A 16,891-nucleotide genomic window follows, 5' to 3' on the forward strand; every position below is an offset into this window, starting at 1 on the left:
TCCCCAATCATTTACCTTTGCTCTAGTTTGCAGAAGATCAAAATTATCAAAATCGAAAATGCAAAAGATTTCAATATATTATATATTTAAAAGATGATCAACGGTGTCAAAGTCATGTGCAATTTTTGTGTAGTGTTTGAATTTTCGAAACGAAATACAAGTATATATAAATTAACGCGGTATTGTTATCCATACATATATATATACATATATATATATATATATATCTATTGCATAAATAAACTAAATACATACTAAATACGTACTCGATATATGAATTATTGTACGTCAAGAACATAATCAAAATCAATGTTTTTAAAAAACACTTAACAACACAACAGGGTTGACAAATTTTGTCTAATGCGAACTTACCTACATACATATGCCTAACCTAACCTAACCTAACCTAACCTAACCTAACTTAACTTAACGTTAAAACCTAACCTCACTTAATCAATGTCAATGTCTATGTCCAATTGTACAATTAACGAAACGAGAACCGTCAACACTATCACTATATAATTGTGTAATATCAAATCGAAAAGAGAAAAAAAAAAAAACTAGAGGCTTCCCAAGTAGTACAAACAAAAAACAAAATAATAATGAAAGAAGAATAAAATACAATCGATAGTTACTTTAAATGAGCTCATCATGAAACTAAAATACACATTTCTATTACGTTATTCTCGATATGTTTATACTATAAGAAGGCGCCATCTATCTGAACACCTCAACTACATATATCTATATATATATATATATTTACACTGTGCCACGACTTTTATACAGACTCGCGCCGACTTGCCCGATCCAGCTAAGAATGATGACGACAAAAAAGAAAAAAAAAACGATGACATCTCTAATAAGCAACTAAATAAACTATTCTGAAGTATATCTCTAACAAATGATACCAATATATAATAATCGAAATATATGTATGCAGACTATATATACATATATATATATACAAATAACATATGTACTATATGCAAACTATTTGTCAAGATTAAGTGGCTCAGCGCATAAATATTTTAAATATACTATGGCGATTCCAGAGAGCGGCGTACGAAGAAGACGCGTTTATTTATTTTAATGAAATTGTCTGACTGTTTTATTGAAAACAAAAAAAAAAAACGAAAAAAACAAATAAAAAAAATTTGAAAATCAAATATACATACTACAATTATACACATACAACATTCTTATACATTACTTATATACAAACATTTATTTCAAGAATATTGAGAAGAATTGAAAAAGAAAAGACAATGAGGAATATAAATAGCGTATATGTTCGAGAGTGTATGTATGTAACATACTATAATTATAATAATAACATAAACAACACTCAAGTAACTACAACTTACTATACATACATATTTATAACATTTTGAAATATATATCTCATTTTCATTGCATCTTTTTTATGGAGGTCATTAAACATATTTTGGCCTTTCGATTGGGTTTTTGTTTTTGGTATTATGCGAGCTTCATTTTTAGTAGCTTTATTTATATCGACAGAAAATTGATTTATGTTTTTTAAATAAATAAAATGTCTTTGGTTTGGAAAACCTCAAAGTGAAACGTTTTAATTAATTACCCATCAATTAGGAACTCATTAAATTACAGGGAAGCAGTGAGCTTTTAATTAGCATACAAAATGCGGTCGCTGTTAAAGATGAATCTCTCTGGTAAGTAGAGGAAATATTCCTTATCAGTTAACAGTGAGCTGTTAAATGCGAAAGCGTTAATTAAAGAACTGTGGCTTTTGTAGTTGAGTAGGCTCTTTATCAGTCTCCTTAGCTTAGCAACTTCGTCATAGATGAATGTATACATACGATATTTATATAACTTCATTAATCATTGTGTTCTATGAATAAATTGCCATATCAGGGAGTTTGTTGTAGTTTTATAACCTGGACAAAACAATCAATAAATAGCCTTTGCTCTCACTGATTTCTGAATTCTGATTTATGCGTTTTTATCATACATCACATGTCACATATCTGTAGCTACTACTACAATCAGTTTGGCGCCATTCAATAATAGCTTTATTTCAAGGGTTGTTTCATAAGTTCCCCCCCATCGAATGACGTCACAAATGGCGCAGCAACAATTACGCACTAAATAATATTTACAACAAAATCCTCGAACCATTTTCGGTGGCGCATTTCCAATCTGGTTGTCAACTCAGCAACAAAACTCAAGCAAAGCGACTCTCGAAATATCCTGTATAAAGTTGAAACAATTTGGAATAATTCACAGAAGTTTGAAGACATATTCGTCACGAATTTAAACTACTCTTCATGCATCTTTTTACAGAGCATCTCAATCGAAATGTTGCTGCCGAAATTATTATTTTTGTTGTCAAGTGGTCGAAAAAAAAGAGTGAAATAAATGAAAATTGGAAGGCAATTCAATGAACGCCAATTAAGAACTAAACGAAATTAAATATATCAAGTGAAATATAGGCTTTAATTCCAAAAATGTTCATTGTATTTTATTGAAAGTGTGTGCTGAAATTTAATAAAAATCAATTTAACAAACACACGCGGCGTTAACGAGAACAGAAGAAGTTTCATCTAACAAACATTTTGTTCGTATTTTTGTTAGGGAGCAAACCATGCAGCCGTAAAACTCAGTCGGCGTATCCAGAGGTCCATTGTGGGTATTCTAGACGTAATGGGCCATAGAACCCGTCGTCACAGTCACCGTTGCGACTGTCCAACTTAATGCAAACAGCCTCAACTTAGACATAAACAATATGCAGGAGAATTTCGTATAGATAAACAAAACGAATGAGAATACAAAAAAAAAAAGTTAACAAAAAATAAAATAATTAATCTGTCACTGGCTGAACGACATTGTAATACCCTATACACCGAGCAGATAAGACATCTATTAGACATATGTGTCTAATATGTGAAATTCATATTAACTGTGTGCCTTTTTCCCCTGTTTGAGTATGGGATTCAATTACTCGAACTCGAATTGTGCATACCTCAAATGAGAGTGTGTGAGTATGAGAGAACGAGACTGTGCCCCCAATATTCCATATGGAAACAAGCCGATAAAAGACAAATAAAGAATACAAATAAAAAGCAAGTAAGCATGATTTCGATAGAGGGGTCTCTACTAGTAAATACCCTCTAAGTATTTATAAAATTTAAAGGATTCTATTTATTTATTTATTATATTGAATCTAGTATTAAATACTAAACTTAATTTACAGAGAAGATAATGATGACTTGAATCAAAAGCATTTTACTTCCACTATTCACAAAGTATTTTAGCTGCTTTTCTGTTTTAGAAATACTGTCAAATTTTTAGAACATAATATAATATATACATACATAACATAGATGCCTAAATGTTAATATGGAAATTATTAAGAAATAATAAAATACTAATTTTTGAATATAATCAAATAATTTCATAAAGAATGCCAAATTCAAGCTGCACTTGCTTTGCTTTAATCAAACATTAAACTACCCTTCTTAACCATCCATTGGCTATAGGGTATTACAAACAAACGGCAGACAAGAGTAACAAAAACAACAAGAGCGTACATTAATATGTATTTCTATATGTACCTCCAGTTTTGTTGTTATTGTTGTTGTTGTTGTTCTGATTGTTGTATCCAGAGAGTGCGTTATGTGGGGGTATAAACGGAAAGCGGAACGAAAAAGGGAAGTAAATACCAAAACACTAGTACTTAAGCCGAGACACATTTGCATACATCATCATCATCTACGTCATCCGCATCAGCATCACCATCAACATCAACATCAAGAACAAAGCATTAAAACTGTGCCAGGCCTCAAGTTGATCAGTTGGCAAATATTTGAGGAAGGACAGGATGTGAGAAACAAACAAAACACAACAACAGCAACAGCAGCAACAACAAAAAAACTTTCAAATAAAACGCATAATTTCAGCGATTTAAATATTTAATTTCAATAATCAAAGCAATTTTTTGCATACATAATAAAAATGGTCTATCAAATCTAGTCAAAGAAAGAATTTCACACTTAACTGGACTCCAGGGATTTTACAGGGTATTTTGGCAAATTGTGAAACGAAATTTGATGGAAGCAAAATATTTATGAGTTCAATTTCAAGGCAAATTTGGCTCTCTGTGTTTATAATTGTCCGAAATACATTTTTGGCAGTTCTATAATTGCAATAATTCTAAATGCGGCACTGTAAACAAAAACAACAATTTTTAGCTCAATTAATGCCCCAATTTTCTTTAGTTTATATAACAAGAACATTTTGACATTTCAATAGAAGCTTGTGCAGTTCATAATTCGTGTCATGAGACAAACCCTAGAACCCAACTTTCCGCTAACACCAAAATTTGTTTAGCGCTAATTACAACTACAAATTAGTGAGCTGACTTTTTAATAAAACAAAAACAAAAAAACTGAACTGGAAAGACGGACGCCAAGCAAACGAAACGGAACGGAACAACTTTTTGGCAGACAGTTGAGTCCGGCTTATTGCCGGGGCTATTATCATATATCCATTCACATATACGTATACTTAATATGCCTATTTATACTTATTTTATGCACGCGTTTTGCATTCCTAATTAATTCGCGCGATATGGGCGAACAAATTTAAATCTTAACAATTGTATCAACGTCGTTTTTTTTTGGGAACGATATCATTCGTGACAGTTTTTTTTCACTTTTTTTGGTCATATTCAGTTATACTATACACCTGTATTTGTTTATAAACATTTACATTCGTTTTTAGTTGTATAACTTGTGCTGTAACTTTTTAAGTGGGCGAAGTTGTTGAAAATTTCAGCTGGAATACGCAGATGCTCTTTCAATTTTTATTATTTTTTTACGTTTCTTTTATTTATGATCACAAATATTTCTGTTTATATACATATGTGTAATTCTCTGGCAAAATTTGTTCGCACGCGACACTTTTTGCAGTGAAAAAAAAAAACATAAACTGAAACAATTGTAAATATAAGTAAAGGTTATACTAAAAGCTTTGTATTAGCACTATATTTAGAGCTAAGATTTATTTTAGTAACTATTTCGGTTTTACGATAAAATATACAAGTTCGTTTATTTTTTGGTTTGCGTAGAAATTTGTTCATTTTTGTAATTATTCTAAAACAGAAAAATAATTGCAAAAACTTTCTTAACTCTAATAAAAGTGCAAATTAAGAGTTATAAAAAAATAAAAAAAATTTGGTTTATAATTTTTTTTCTTTACCAGAGAATTACCCATATTATCTTCTCTTTGGGATAATAATAATTATTTGTTTAAAATATTTTCGAAAAAATATATTTTGTATTTCATTTTAATATATTTTCATTAATTTAATTAAAATGTATTGCATAAAAATATATAAAATAAGGAAGTTATCTTTCAAATTATATAATATTTGAATGCAATATAATTTAATTTGTATTCATATTACTTTATTACTTTTACATTATTATACGAGCAATGTTTTTATATTTGCCAATTCATTTCGAAATACTCCTTTTAAAAATTACTTGTGATTATAACAATTAATTAATTCCATTTTACTATACCTTACTAAAAATAAAACAATAATATAGCAAACGTTCATTTAATTTTGTAATACACTTTCTTTTGTGATATTTTGCTTATCAATGAAATGAATCACAACAAATATAATAATATAGCAAACGTTCTTTTCAATTTGTAATGCAATTTCTGTTGCAATATTTTGCATGTGAATGAAATAAATCACAACAAATCGTTACAACTCAATATTTGTGTTAACTAAACAAAGTATTTGCTTCGAAGCAAAGACATTTTAGCCAAGACAACAACCATGTAGTTGCACGCAACCGCAGCGCACAAACGTGAAATAAATTTGTGGATTGTGGCAGCTATGTTGCTGAAGGGAGGCGGGCAGAAAGAACGTCAGGGGGTGGCAAACCCCAAAATGTTGTGTGCGTCGAAAACTTGCCGATACAAGATAGAAAGATACAGAACTTAACAACACAGCTGGTAAGGTATTTGTGTGTGTGTGTGTGTGTGTGTGTGTGTGAGGTAGGTAAAGCAAGTCCGAAACAAGACGAGCTAAGAGGCACGCACACTCTCCAGCCAAACGAGACCCGAGACCAGGCCAAACCCAAATCCCAGACCACGAGCCGGCAATGAATACACACACACACACATGCAAACATAAACAAATACACGCAGACTGTATAAATCATGCTCTTGAAATACTCGTGTATACCACGAAAACCGAAAATATCCAAACGTAACGACGTCGTCGTCGTCGTCGTTGTCGACGTTGATGTCGGAAATGGAATCTCGAGTCGATTCGCAGTCGAAAATTTTAGTTGGTGGGCAGCTGCCACAGGCAACGCACGCGTCGCATTCCACAAAACTAGAAACCGTTTCGGATTTTTGTACGTCGCGCGAAAAACTCTAACAAGTTTTTCAAATAGTTATTTTGCAAGAATTTACACAACAAGAATTTAGACAACACACACACACTAAAGATGCCGGAGGAAGTGCCTGCCAAGGGCAGCGTCTTGGGCAGTAAGTGTTCCCTTCCACAAAAATCAAACTGTCAACCATATTGTCCAGTCTCTTGACATTTCAACAATGCAAGTGGCAACTGCATCAGCAACGTGCAACGTTGCACATGCAACAAGTGTTTTTGTGTGATGCCATAGTGTGGAAATATTGAGAAACTTTCTGATCTCGTGCAATTTTTTGGGCTGCCAAAAAAACACACACACTTTGACCTCAAAAACCGCCCAAAGGTCGTGTGCGAGACGTGTGCGTGTGAGTTATGTGAGTGTATTAGTGTGTTTGTGTGTTGGCGGCACATCCTTCCTCAAGTTCTAATATTCGATGGCGGCGGCGGCGGCATTTATAGCAAACTCGCGGCATATATTTTTAGTCGCTTTATTATGTATTCCATTAGCTATTCCATAGCTCCAGGGACAGGAGTAGAAAAGAAATACATTAAACGAAAAGAAAGAAAAAGATATCATAAATGACATTGACAGCTGGCCGGTGACAAGGTCATTTGTATGTCAGCGCTATAAACAATAATTGTTTTTGGTAAAAAATAAAACAAGACGCTGTCTGCCAACATTACCTAGGCCAACAAATCTATATCAAACAATTTACTAAATATCTTATTTTCCACACAAAATTTATGGCGAAATTCCAAGTGCTTGGAATTTGTTCCGTGGGCGCGTTGCAAAGTGGCGAGCGGGAGGCGGGGGGTGGAGGCATTGAGGCGGTGTCCAACCGGGATATGGGTACAACAAAAAAAAAAACAGCTCCAGCTGCTTGGACCTGTAAGGCCGGTCAAGTTGGGTTTGCTTTTAGCCTGCTTTCACTTGTCATTTCTTGCTCTTCTTTTGAATTCGCTGAAGCTGATTTTGTCCCTTTTTTTGTGGCTTTTTATTTTAGGTTCTGATAAACTTCCTTCTTACTTCTCTTTTATGTTTTCTGGAGTAGCCTTGAATTCTAATCTAGACCTGCTTTCTGTGTACATCTTTGAACATCCTTTTCAAATGTACTTGCTTACATTATATAACATTTGTGGGACTTCTTCTTATGCTTCTTTTAAAGGGAATTTGTTTGATTTGTTTATATTATAAAGTCAATACTATAAAGTAAATAATATATTTGAAAAAGTTACAGTTCCTTATTTATTTCATCAAAAGTTCAATTGTTTATTTATCTAATTTTTTCATCAGACTTTAATCAATCCAATTTTAAATGATCCTAAACTTTGTTGTACTTTATTTATTTATAAAATCTTCTTCAGCTTTTTTAGAATTCTTCGCACTTCTTAGCTAAATAACATATGTATGTTCTTCAAATACTTAACAGTGTAAATATTGTCTATGTGTATTGGTTTAACTCATCAAATTTTAGATCTAGATGGTTTGTTATTTTTGATAATTTAGCTAAGTAGTTCATTAAATTTATTGCTAATTTTTTACGCTTGCAACAGGTGTTTGCATTTTGTTAGACACAGTTTATTCTTTCTTTAAGAAAACTTGTTTCTAATCTCTGCACTCAATCTAAACACAAACTTTTTATTTAATTTACTTTCGCTTTTAAATTTGCAACTATCATGAAGTTATCAACTTGCTGTCACAATTTTAATTTATTAGGGAGCAATTTGAGGGCGTCTTAGAGTCTGCTTCTATAAATCGATTAGACTGTCTAAATTGGACATTTTCCATGAGACAGCAATTACATACACTTTCCACCGTTTAAGTTGTCAACTTTTGTTTACTTTCACTTCCCATAATCTCCAATTAATCCTTTGTTAAACCATTTTATTACTTAATAGTTTTGCGGTTTGAGGTGAAAAACGTTTCGTAGAACATCTATTAATTGCTGTCGACCATAAAAATTAGACTGTGGCACAATTCTCGTATTGGAGCGATAACGATGCGACGACGACTGGCCGTGGTGTTAATTTGTTTTGTCACCAATTGGGATGTGAAATTGAAAATAAATACCATAAAAACATTCAATTTGTTATCAGGGGGGGAACACAAACGTTCAATAATTGTGTGCCGATTATTCAATAACTGTTATTGCGCGCGTGGACACAAGATATGGATCAGTAAACTGAAGACATTCTCTATAACGAAACTACATATAACAAGTACATTAACCTGACCCACCCCACTAATCAGATGTTGTGTTTCCTCCTCATTTAATTTGCATTTACAGAACTCGTGCCCGCACGCTATGTGCTCGCTATATTGGGATCCATAGGCATGGCCATTGTGTATGGCCTGAAGGTGAATCTGAGTGTCGCCATGGTTGCCATGGTGAACCACACGGCCATCCACAAGGCGGATGATCATCAGAACGATACCGCTGCGTGCTCTCCACCAGGCGATGCCACCAACAACACTGCCAAGGTTGAGGTAAGTCTGGAATGGAATGAATCTCTATACATTGAAATGTATTTCAAGTTAGTGGCAAGCGAAAATTGCGTTTGTCACAATCAAAAAGAGGCGTCTGCACAGCTTATCAACGTTATCAGCTGCATAGTAGAGTCCATCTGTCTGTCTGTCTGTCCGCTTGGATTAATCTCTCAATCTCAGATAATATAACAGCGATAACTGCCAAATTTGGGGAATAACATTTATTATTATTAAACGCAGATTAAGCTTAATTTATAATAGGGCCCCCTGAGGCTGGAGTAAAGCGAAAAAAAAAGTAAAACTATTCTTTTCTATACAATAAAATAGGTCATTTCAAACGATTGATTAATATTATACAGTCAGAAAGCCTTACTAAAACTATCAACGAGATACCTCACAGTCTATCACACTTTCCAATTACTTTCCCCACTAACTAATTCCTATTATTAATTCGCAGGATGGTCCTTTTGCTTGGAGTGAACCACTGCAGGGCACCCTGTTGAGCTGTTACTTCTGGGGCTATTTGGTCTCACAGATTCCGCTCGCTCACGTTGCCGAGAACTTCTCGGCCAAGTGGGTCATGTTGTTCTCGGTGGCCATCAATGTGCTGTGCACCCTGCTGACTCCTGTCTTTACCGAGCTCCATTATGGTGGCCTGATTGTGATGCGTGTGCTTGAGGGCGTCGGAGGCGGAGCCTCATTCCCGGCTATGCATGTGATGATTGCCTCGTGGGCACCGCCCAGCGAGCGTATGGTCATGTCTACAATCATCTATGTGGGCACCTCGGCTGGCACTGCGCTCTCCATTCTCATGTCTGGCATGTTGTCCGCCGCTTGGGGCTGGAGGTCCATATTCTATGTAATGGGCGTTTTGAGTTGCATTTGGATGGCCTTGTGGATAATCCTCGTTCAGGATAACCCCAACAAGCAGCGTTTCATTAGTCCTGAGGAGCGTCATATGATTACCAGCTCGTTGGGCACCGAGACCAAGGTCGAACATCATCCAAAGGTGCCATGGGGCCAGGTCTTCAAATCTGTTCCGTTCTGGGCTATTCTTATTGCTCACACATGCAACAACTTTGGCTGGTACATGTTCCTCATCGAGATTCCGTTCTACATGAAGCAAGTGCTCAAGTTCAATGTGGCCAGCAATGCTGCACTCTCCGCTCTGCCCTACTTCCCCATGATCATCTTCAGCATATTCCTTGGCAAGCTGTTGGACACGCTGCAGTCGAAGGGTAAGTTCGCAAATTCAAAGATATTTAAATGAAGATTCTATCGACTTGTGATCGTTGATAATTTAATTCAAGAAAAAAAGAATTCAGACCATCTCTAATCGAGTTCAAGAAAAGTAGTTATCGATCTATTTATAATAATCGGAACAAGATCATTAAAATAAGTTAATAGAGAACTTTAGAACTTTATGGATCCAATTCTATCCTCAAAAAATAGTTGTAGATCAGCATTTATACATTAATTATGAACTGATCGATAACTCCTTGATTACATGTTTATTTCTAATCGATAATCAATTCTACTTGCAGGCAAAATCAGCACAACTGTAGCTAGAAAGACCGCCACCTCGATCTGCACCGTTATTCCTGGCATCTGTTTGCTGATCCTATGCTACATCGGTTGTCTCCACTACGAAGCTGTCTCGGTCATGTCCGTGGGCATTGTGGCCATGGGCGCCATGTTCTCTGGCTTCCTCTCCAATCACATTGATATCGCGCCCAATTTCGCTGGCACTTTGGTGGCATTGACCAACACAGCAGCCACTTTACCCGGCATCATTGTGCCCCTCTTCGTTGGCTTTGTGACACACGGCAACGTAAGTAAACTTTTCAAATAATTCTAAAGCATTTTCTTAATCATTCTATTAATTTTTATAGCAAAACATTGGCGCTTGGCGCATCATCTTTGGCACCACAATTGCTCTGTTCACTCTGGAGTTCTTCGTCTTTGTCATATTTGGCTCTGGAGCTGAACAATCGTGGAATCGGTCTGGTGCCCAGCAGCAAATTGAAGTCAAGGATGAAAAGACACCGCTGAAGGAGACTCCTCCATCGAAGGCATAAAATTAGTAATCTCGTTGCACGAACAAAACAAAAAACCAACAAACAAAAGTAAACAAATGCAGAATCAATTGATTTGTAGAGCCAAGCACAAAGAAAAAGAGATAAAAAGATAATGATCAATTCTGTTGCACTGTCGCACTGGACTGTAAATACCAATACCAATTATAGTTTTTAGTTCTCTCTATTTACTAAGTATACTCGTAACTGTGCGTCTATGGACAACCACCCCACTTTATTATACAACCCAAAACCGAATCCTTCATCGCTTAACTGCCTCATGTACTTAACCTACCGACAAAAATCTACTCAAGAAAATTATCCGCCTACAGACAAACAAATAAAACGATATAGTAGTCAATATGAATTGGATTTTTCTATTTCTTAAAAAATGAGTTTTCAAAATTCAAAATTCTTTTATAAGATGAAGCAGAGATCACATAAAAATTATCAAATTGCTGTCGGATTAATAAAATATGATATAAAGTCATTAAAATTGCTAGACGCAATCATTATTAGTAATTTTCTATATAGAAAATGTTTAAAGAAGCGCCTCAAAATAGATTCAATTTGGCAAGAAAGATTTTGTTATATACAATTTTCTTCTATCTTATTGTTATGGGCGTCTCATATACTGGTTATCACATGAATATTGCGCCAAACATAATGGGCAATGTTACCAGGGGCAATTTGAGTGGTACTAGAGATTAGTTCTATATTATATACTGTTTTATTCAAAAATAAAACATAAAATAGAGATTAGATAGAATATTGAGGTATTGCTTGGAGTCGGAATTGTTTTCCTTTTTTTTTTGTTTCTCTTTGAATTTATATTGTACATCGCTTTTGGATCAGGAAAAAAAAGTCGAAAAACGCTAAAGTTTTTTAGTTTTTCTTTTCTGCTGGATTTGAATTTACAAATTCGATTACTTTTGAGCGCGATAACAACTTGTAATCACAGGGTGTCAAACATGTCTGTGGAATAAACAGAATTGTGCACGAAGCTATTCAAATAAACATGATTTTAAAAACTATTTGTTTGGTTCTAAAGAAGATGGCACTATAATAATTATTATTGATGCTAATGATAAAATTGTCTTTACATATGTTTATTTTCAATTTAAATCAAGTTAACTGTAATTTTTGCTCCACATGAATGTGACCAAGTACTTTTACATTACGGTCACACTCCGACTAGAAATGGAATACTAGTCTTCACCGACATTAGCAATCGACAGTGTCATCGATATACCTCCATCTCGAATTCCAATAAGAGAAATTTACCGGTTCCGCAAAACCAAACAAACGAGCGAAATGTTGAAAGTGCGCAACATTTGCATGCTGCAGCCTCGACGCTGGCGCAGCGGCAGCAAGAAGCGCTGGAATCTGCTTCAACACAAGAAGAACAATTGCGATCGTGCACTTGACAGCTTCGATGATTTCTACGGCTCTGTGTATGGCGGTCGTTGGAAAAATATGCGAGCAGCGCTGCTCACCGAGCACAAATATGTGGCCATGGTTAACAACTTTGGGGACACAGAGCAGACGTGCAGCATGCTGGAAATGGACGGTGCCATCAACATCAAGTCACTCATTCAATTGGCCCAAGAGCGACAGGAGGAAAATGCAACCAATTCGAGTCAATTTTTGGGTGAGGAAAAGCGTGCTCATTACGACATCGATGACAAACTCGATGCGCTGCTGAGGAAGCAACAAGAGCGCGAGGTGGCCGCCATTTATCCAACCGACGATAACCATGTGCAGCCACAGCAATTGAACTATGAGCGAAGTCAGCAAAAGGAAGAAAATCTCGACACTGACTCGTCCTATGAGCCGAGCTTAACCAGAGCTCTCGAGGAAGACGTTCAACTGGATGCCAGTCGTTTGGTAGATCCACAATTTGGCACTGGCGGCTTGTACGAATATATGCCTGCCAATACCATCAAGGGTATGGAGGATTGGGTGGCCGAATCCGAACATTATAAATACTATCAAACTAGCGCTGATTTTCCCTTGGCCATCGAACCAGAACAGAATTTTAAATATCCAGAACACTTGGCCATCTACACCTACGAAATGGGCAACTGTTCGGACTTTAAGCCACCGCGACAATGCCTCACAGGAGTTCTCTCACATTTCCTAATGGATGGCGCCTCGGTGTTGCCTCCGCTGTTCCTTCAAGTGCAGCCCGGAGAGCGTGTCCTGGATGCTTGTGCCGCACCAGGCGGCAAATCATTGTTGATGCTGCAGACACTGCATCTGGATCAGCTTATATGCAACGACGTGCAGGAGTCGCGACTGAATAAACTGCGTCATGTCATGCAGGAATATCTATTTGATTACAAACAACGCTGGGCGGGTCAGCGTTTGATCTTCAGCCAGAGTGATGCACGCAATTTGGATGAGTTCGACAGCTATGATAAAATACTCGTCGATGTGCCTTGCACAACAGATCGTCATGTGCTGATGCACCAGGACAACAACATCTTTAAGCCCACGCGCATCAATGAGCGTCTGCGCATTCCCGAACTCCAGGCGGGCATCTTGGCTAATTGTTTGCGTCTCTTGAAACCTGGCGGCAGTCTAGTCTATTCCACCTGCTCGCTGTCGCCAGTGCAAAACGATGGCGTTGTTCACATGGCACTACAAAAGGTCTTTACCGAGCATGGCATCACAGCGACCATCAAGGATCTGAGTCAACAGACAGCGCTCTTGGGGGATATTTATAAATTTGAGCAGCCAAAGGGCTTGAAATATGGCCAAATGGTTATTCCCTATTTGCCAGCCAATTTTGGCCCAATGTACTTTAGTAAAATTACGCGAAATACTTAAAAAATTAAAACTGTTTAAACGACTGCTAGAGGCCTTCTCTGAATTAAAGATTATGTTATAGAATTAAATGTTTTGAAGTATGTTTTTTGCTGATAGTTTCTTTGACACTGTTATGGAAATAATCAGTGAAACTTGAATGCTCCGGTTTTATAAGATGTATTAAAAAATTTGTTGGAAGGAATATACCTACATTCGATTTATGAATGGACCTATAAAAACCCCTTTTCCTATTTAACCTTAACTCTAGCACGCTGTGTCTCAGCTTGAATTCAATATATGATATATATTTAAGAATGAATGAGAACTGGGCTTAAGCAATGCCTTTTAGCTCTCTCTAACTTAGTGTTAAATTTAAGAAACTTTGATTTAACGTAGCATAGTTTATCCAAGAGTTTTGTTGTTTCACATTTTCTCCGGCTTCTTTTTCTTCTTGGGTCTAATGGGCAACGGTCCAGGCATTTTAAAGATGGTGCTACAAGAAATAAAGTTACATTAAATTATATATGAATACAAATACAAATAAATAGCTCTCTTACTGGCATGTGGTGCAGATGGGACTATACTTGCAGAAGACACTCAAGCAGACGGAGCACACGTAGCCGATGTCGATGAGCTCCCGATGGCAGAAACACGAAGCACGATAATCGACTTTTGGCGGCGGTGGCAAAACCATTTTGTGACGCATTTGCGGGGAGGGCAAGAAAACCCACAACAGGTACTGCAACAAGCCATCGAGCTGTGTCACCTTTAGGAACTGTCCATTGGTAATATCGCAGCCCTGCTGCAACAAACTCAGCGTCTTGTCCAAGGCGCAAGTATCAATGACAATGTTGAGCTTTTGGGCGGTGAAGAAGACATTCATGTAGGTCATGTATTGGGAGGCGCATTCATTGCTGCCTGTTATGACCAGGATGCGTGAGTGCATCTTGACTCCAGCGCCAATATTGCGTTGCAGCTGGAATTATAACAATTATAATAAATTTAACAATTCTAATATATACAATTATTTCAATTATTTACTCTGGATATGTAGCAAAGGGCCATGGACATGCTCCCTGCCAACAAGCTCTCGCAGGGAGAACTCAAGCGTGGCGCATTCATCAAGATGCTACCCAACTGTTGTTTGACAGTCTTTTCTACCAAACTGAATACTTCGTACTGACCATCAACCTGACGCAGCTCTACTTGGCGACCAGGCAACGGATAGAGAAAATCACTAAGTGAAGAGAAAACACTATTAGTTATGTTATCTTGTTAATAAGCACTGCACTTACGTAGCATGATGCGAACAGGATAAGACCGCTAATTTGTTTTGAGCCTTTTGCATGAGATGCGCATTGCCAAAGGCGATGACAGCCTCCAGAATCTGAGTGAGATTTTGCGGATTCTGGCGCACAACGTGTTGCGATGGATTTGTGTCCAACACCACGACCAGCAGATCAATGCTGGCCTCAGCTGCAAATATATGCAACTATTAATTTAAATGAATTAAAATGAATTTTAATATTTACTTTCAGTGCTCGTCGCTGCGTCAGCTGCGTCCATTTTTACCGGCAAAACAAAGCGTTGTGACTTCAAGGTGCAATAAAATAATAAGGTTGCTGTCGAATTAAGCAATTAATGCCATGTCACTGCTGTTGCTATATATTCTTAATTATTTTATTCTATACATTAAAAATGAAATTTAACAAGGCTATTCGAATTAGTCACCACATTATTGTTTTAAATAAACAAAGTAAATTATTTAACTGCACTTTACGTGAAGTGGACATTCGCGTGTTAACGAAGCCACCGCACAGCTGTGATTTCAGTGCATGGTGCAAACAAATAAATAGGTTGCAACTCAATAAAGCAGCAACAATTTTAAATATTGTGAACTATCTAACATTACATTTAAACATTTTTTTTTTATTCTTATATAATTAATCAATAAAAATATTTAAATTTATTTTTAAGCAAAATGTATCTTAATTTACAGTAATTTACTTTACATGCATTACGTCTTCAGGGTAGTCGCTGTTTTTGTCTTATTGGATTTTGCCATTCACTTGATGGTGCCGACAATTCAAACAGCTGTTCAGCTGCTTTAGTCAACTCTATACATTTTTGCTGGGGCGTTTCACTGAGAAATTGTTGTTGATAAAAAACCCACATCAAACACGCATCTTTCATATTTAAGATTATCAAACGGTTAAACACATAGTCAATAGTAAGATGCTGGTTTTAGTACTGGGAGATTTGCATATACCACATCGCTGCAGCAGTTTGCCGGCCAAATTTAAAAAGCTGCTAGTTCCCGGACGGATTCATCATATATTGGCCACCGGAAACATTTGCACAAAGGAATCGTACGATTATCTCAAATCACTGGCCAACGATGTACACATTGTGCGCGGCGATTTTGACGAGAATCTCAGCTATCCCGAGCAAAAAGTCGTGACAGTAGGACAATTTCGCATTGGTCTCTGTCATGGTCATCAAGTAGTGCCCCGTGGCGATCCCGAGGCATTGGCACTGATCCAGCGTCAACTCGATGTGGACATCTTGATAACAGGGCATACGTACAAGTTTGAGGCGTATGAGCACGGCAATAAGTTCTACATTAATCCCGGATCGGCAACGGGCGCTTTTAACCCACTGGATACAAATGTGGTGCCTTCGTTTGTGCTGATGGACATCCAAAGCACCACCGTGGTCACCTATGTGTATCAGTTAATCGGCGATGAGGTCAAGGTGGAGCGCATCGAGTACAAGAAGATCTAACAAGTATTAAACATTCCTCCTCATCTGCTTGATCCTGATCCCCTGGCTTTAACATGCAACAGTTGAAATACTTTTGAACAAAAACAAATTGTAAAAATTAAAAGAAGTATCCTTTTTATTTTTATTTAATAAAAAATAAAATTTTATTTAAATAGAACAATAAAAGTTTAATTTTTCTTGCTTTAACTGTCAGATAATCTTGATTACAAATTTATTGTATAATAAAACGGAAAACAATTTAAAAAATCACAGTTCAATTTTTAAAATTTTATTTATAACAGCGATTTTTATATATTTCCT

The 16,891-nt window shown here is 36.4% G+C and overlaps 4 protein-coding genes across 4 annotated transcripts; 3 read left to right on the forward strand and 1 right to left on the reverse strand.

Moving 5' to 3' along the window:
- The first annotated feature begins 6,342 nt into the window (after positions 1 to 6,342).
- On the forward strand, positions 6,343 to 11,353 carry LOC117565371 (sialin). The gene is made up of 5 exons (XM_034244435.2): positions 6,343 to 6,549; positions 8,722 to 8,921; positions 9,379 to 10,159; positions 10,466 to 10,752; positions 10,814 to 11,353. Exons 1-5 carry the CDS (start codon positions 6,510 to 6,512, stop codon positions 10,997 to 10,999), a joined length of 1,494 nt encoding a protein of 497 aa, XP_034100326.1. The 5' UTR covers positions 6,343 to 6,509; the 3' UTR covers positions 11,000 to 11,353.
- Positions 11,354 to 12,177: 824 nt separating this feature from the next.
- Positions 12,178 to 13,907, forward strand: LOC117563503 (5-methylcytosine rRNA methyltransferase NSUN4). Its single transcript, XM_034241876.2, has one exon. The coding sequence runs from the start codon at positions 12,311 to 12,313 to the stop codon at positions 13,826 to 13,828; it is 1,518 nt and encodes a 505-aa protein (XP_034097767.1). The 5' UTR covers positions 12,178 to 12,310; the 3' UTR covers positions 13,829 to 13,907.
- Positions 13,908 to 14,134: 227 nt separating this feature from the next.
- On the reverse strand, positions 14,135 to 15,598 carry LOC117563504 (general transcription factor IIH subunit 3). Its single transcript, XM_034241878.2, has 5 exons — positions 15,340 to 15,598; positions 15,103 to 15,283; positions 14,849 to 15,044; positions 14,365 to 14,783; positions 14,135 to 14,300 (listed from the first exon to the last, which is right to left on the reverse strand). Exons 1-5 carry the CDS (start codon positions 15,371 to 15,373, stop codon positions 14,231 to 14,233), a joined length of 900 nt encoding a protein of 299 aa, XP_034097769.1. The 5' UTR covers positions 15,374 to 15,598; the 3' UTR covers positions 14,135 to 14,230.
- Positions 15,599 to 15,901: 303 nt separating this feature from the next.
- On the forward strand, positions 15,902 to 16,743 carry LOC117563505 (vacuolar protein sorting-associated protein 29). Its single transcript, XM_034241879.2, has one exon. The coding sequence runs from the start codon at positions 16,043 to 16,045 to the stop codon at positions 16,589 to 16,591; it is 549 nt and encodes a 182-aa protein (XP_034097770.1). The 5' UTR covers positions 15,902 to 16,042; the 3' UTR covers positions 16,592 to 16,743.
- Positions 16,744 to 16,891: the final 148 nt, after the last annotated feature.

Source organism: Drosophila albomicans, chromosome 2L (assembly GCF_009650485.2).
Source record: "Drosophila albomicans strain 15112-1751.03 chromosome 2L, ASM965048v2, whole genome shotgun sequence".
In the NCBI taxonomy this organism is placed as follows: Eukaryota; Metazoa; Arthropoda; class Insecta; order Diptera; family Drosophilidae; genus Drosophila; species Drosophila albomicans.

Coding starts and splice junctions, on each gene's coding strand:
- LOC117565371 (XM_034244435.2), top strand. CDS start 6,510: ATGCCGGAGGAAGTGCCTGCCAAGGGCAGCGTCTTGGGCA. Junction 6,550..8,721: donor CAAGGGCAGCGTCTTGGGCA/GTAAGTGTTCCC, acceptor TTGCATTTACAG/AACTCGTGCCCGCACGCTAT. Junction 8,922..9,378: donor ACAACACTGCCAAGGTTGAG/GTAAGTCTGGAA, acceptor ATTAATTCGCAG/GATGGTCCTTTTGCTTGGAG.
- LOC117563505 (XM_034241879.2), top strand. CDS start 16,043: ATGCTGGTTTTAGTACTGGGAGATTTGCATATACCACATCGCTGCAGC.
- LOC117563504 (XM_034241878.2), bottom strand. CDS start 15,373: ATGGACGCAGCTGACGCAGCGACGAGCACTGAAA. Junction 14,784..14,848: donor CCCTTTGCTACATATCCAGA/GTAAATAATTGA, acceptor TTATAATTCCAG/CTGCAACGCAATATTGGCGC. Junction 14,301..14,364: donor CCCATCTGCACCACATGCCA/GTAAGAGAGCTA, acceptor TATTTCTTGTAG/CACCATCTTTAAAATGCCTG.
- LOC117563503 (XM_034241876.2), top strand. CDS start 12,311: ATGTTGAAAGTGCGCAACATTTGCATGCTGCAGCCTCGACGCTGGCGC.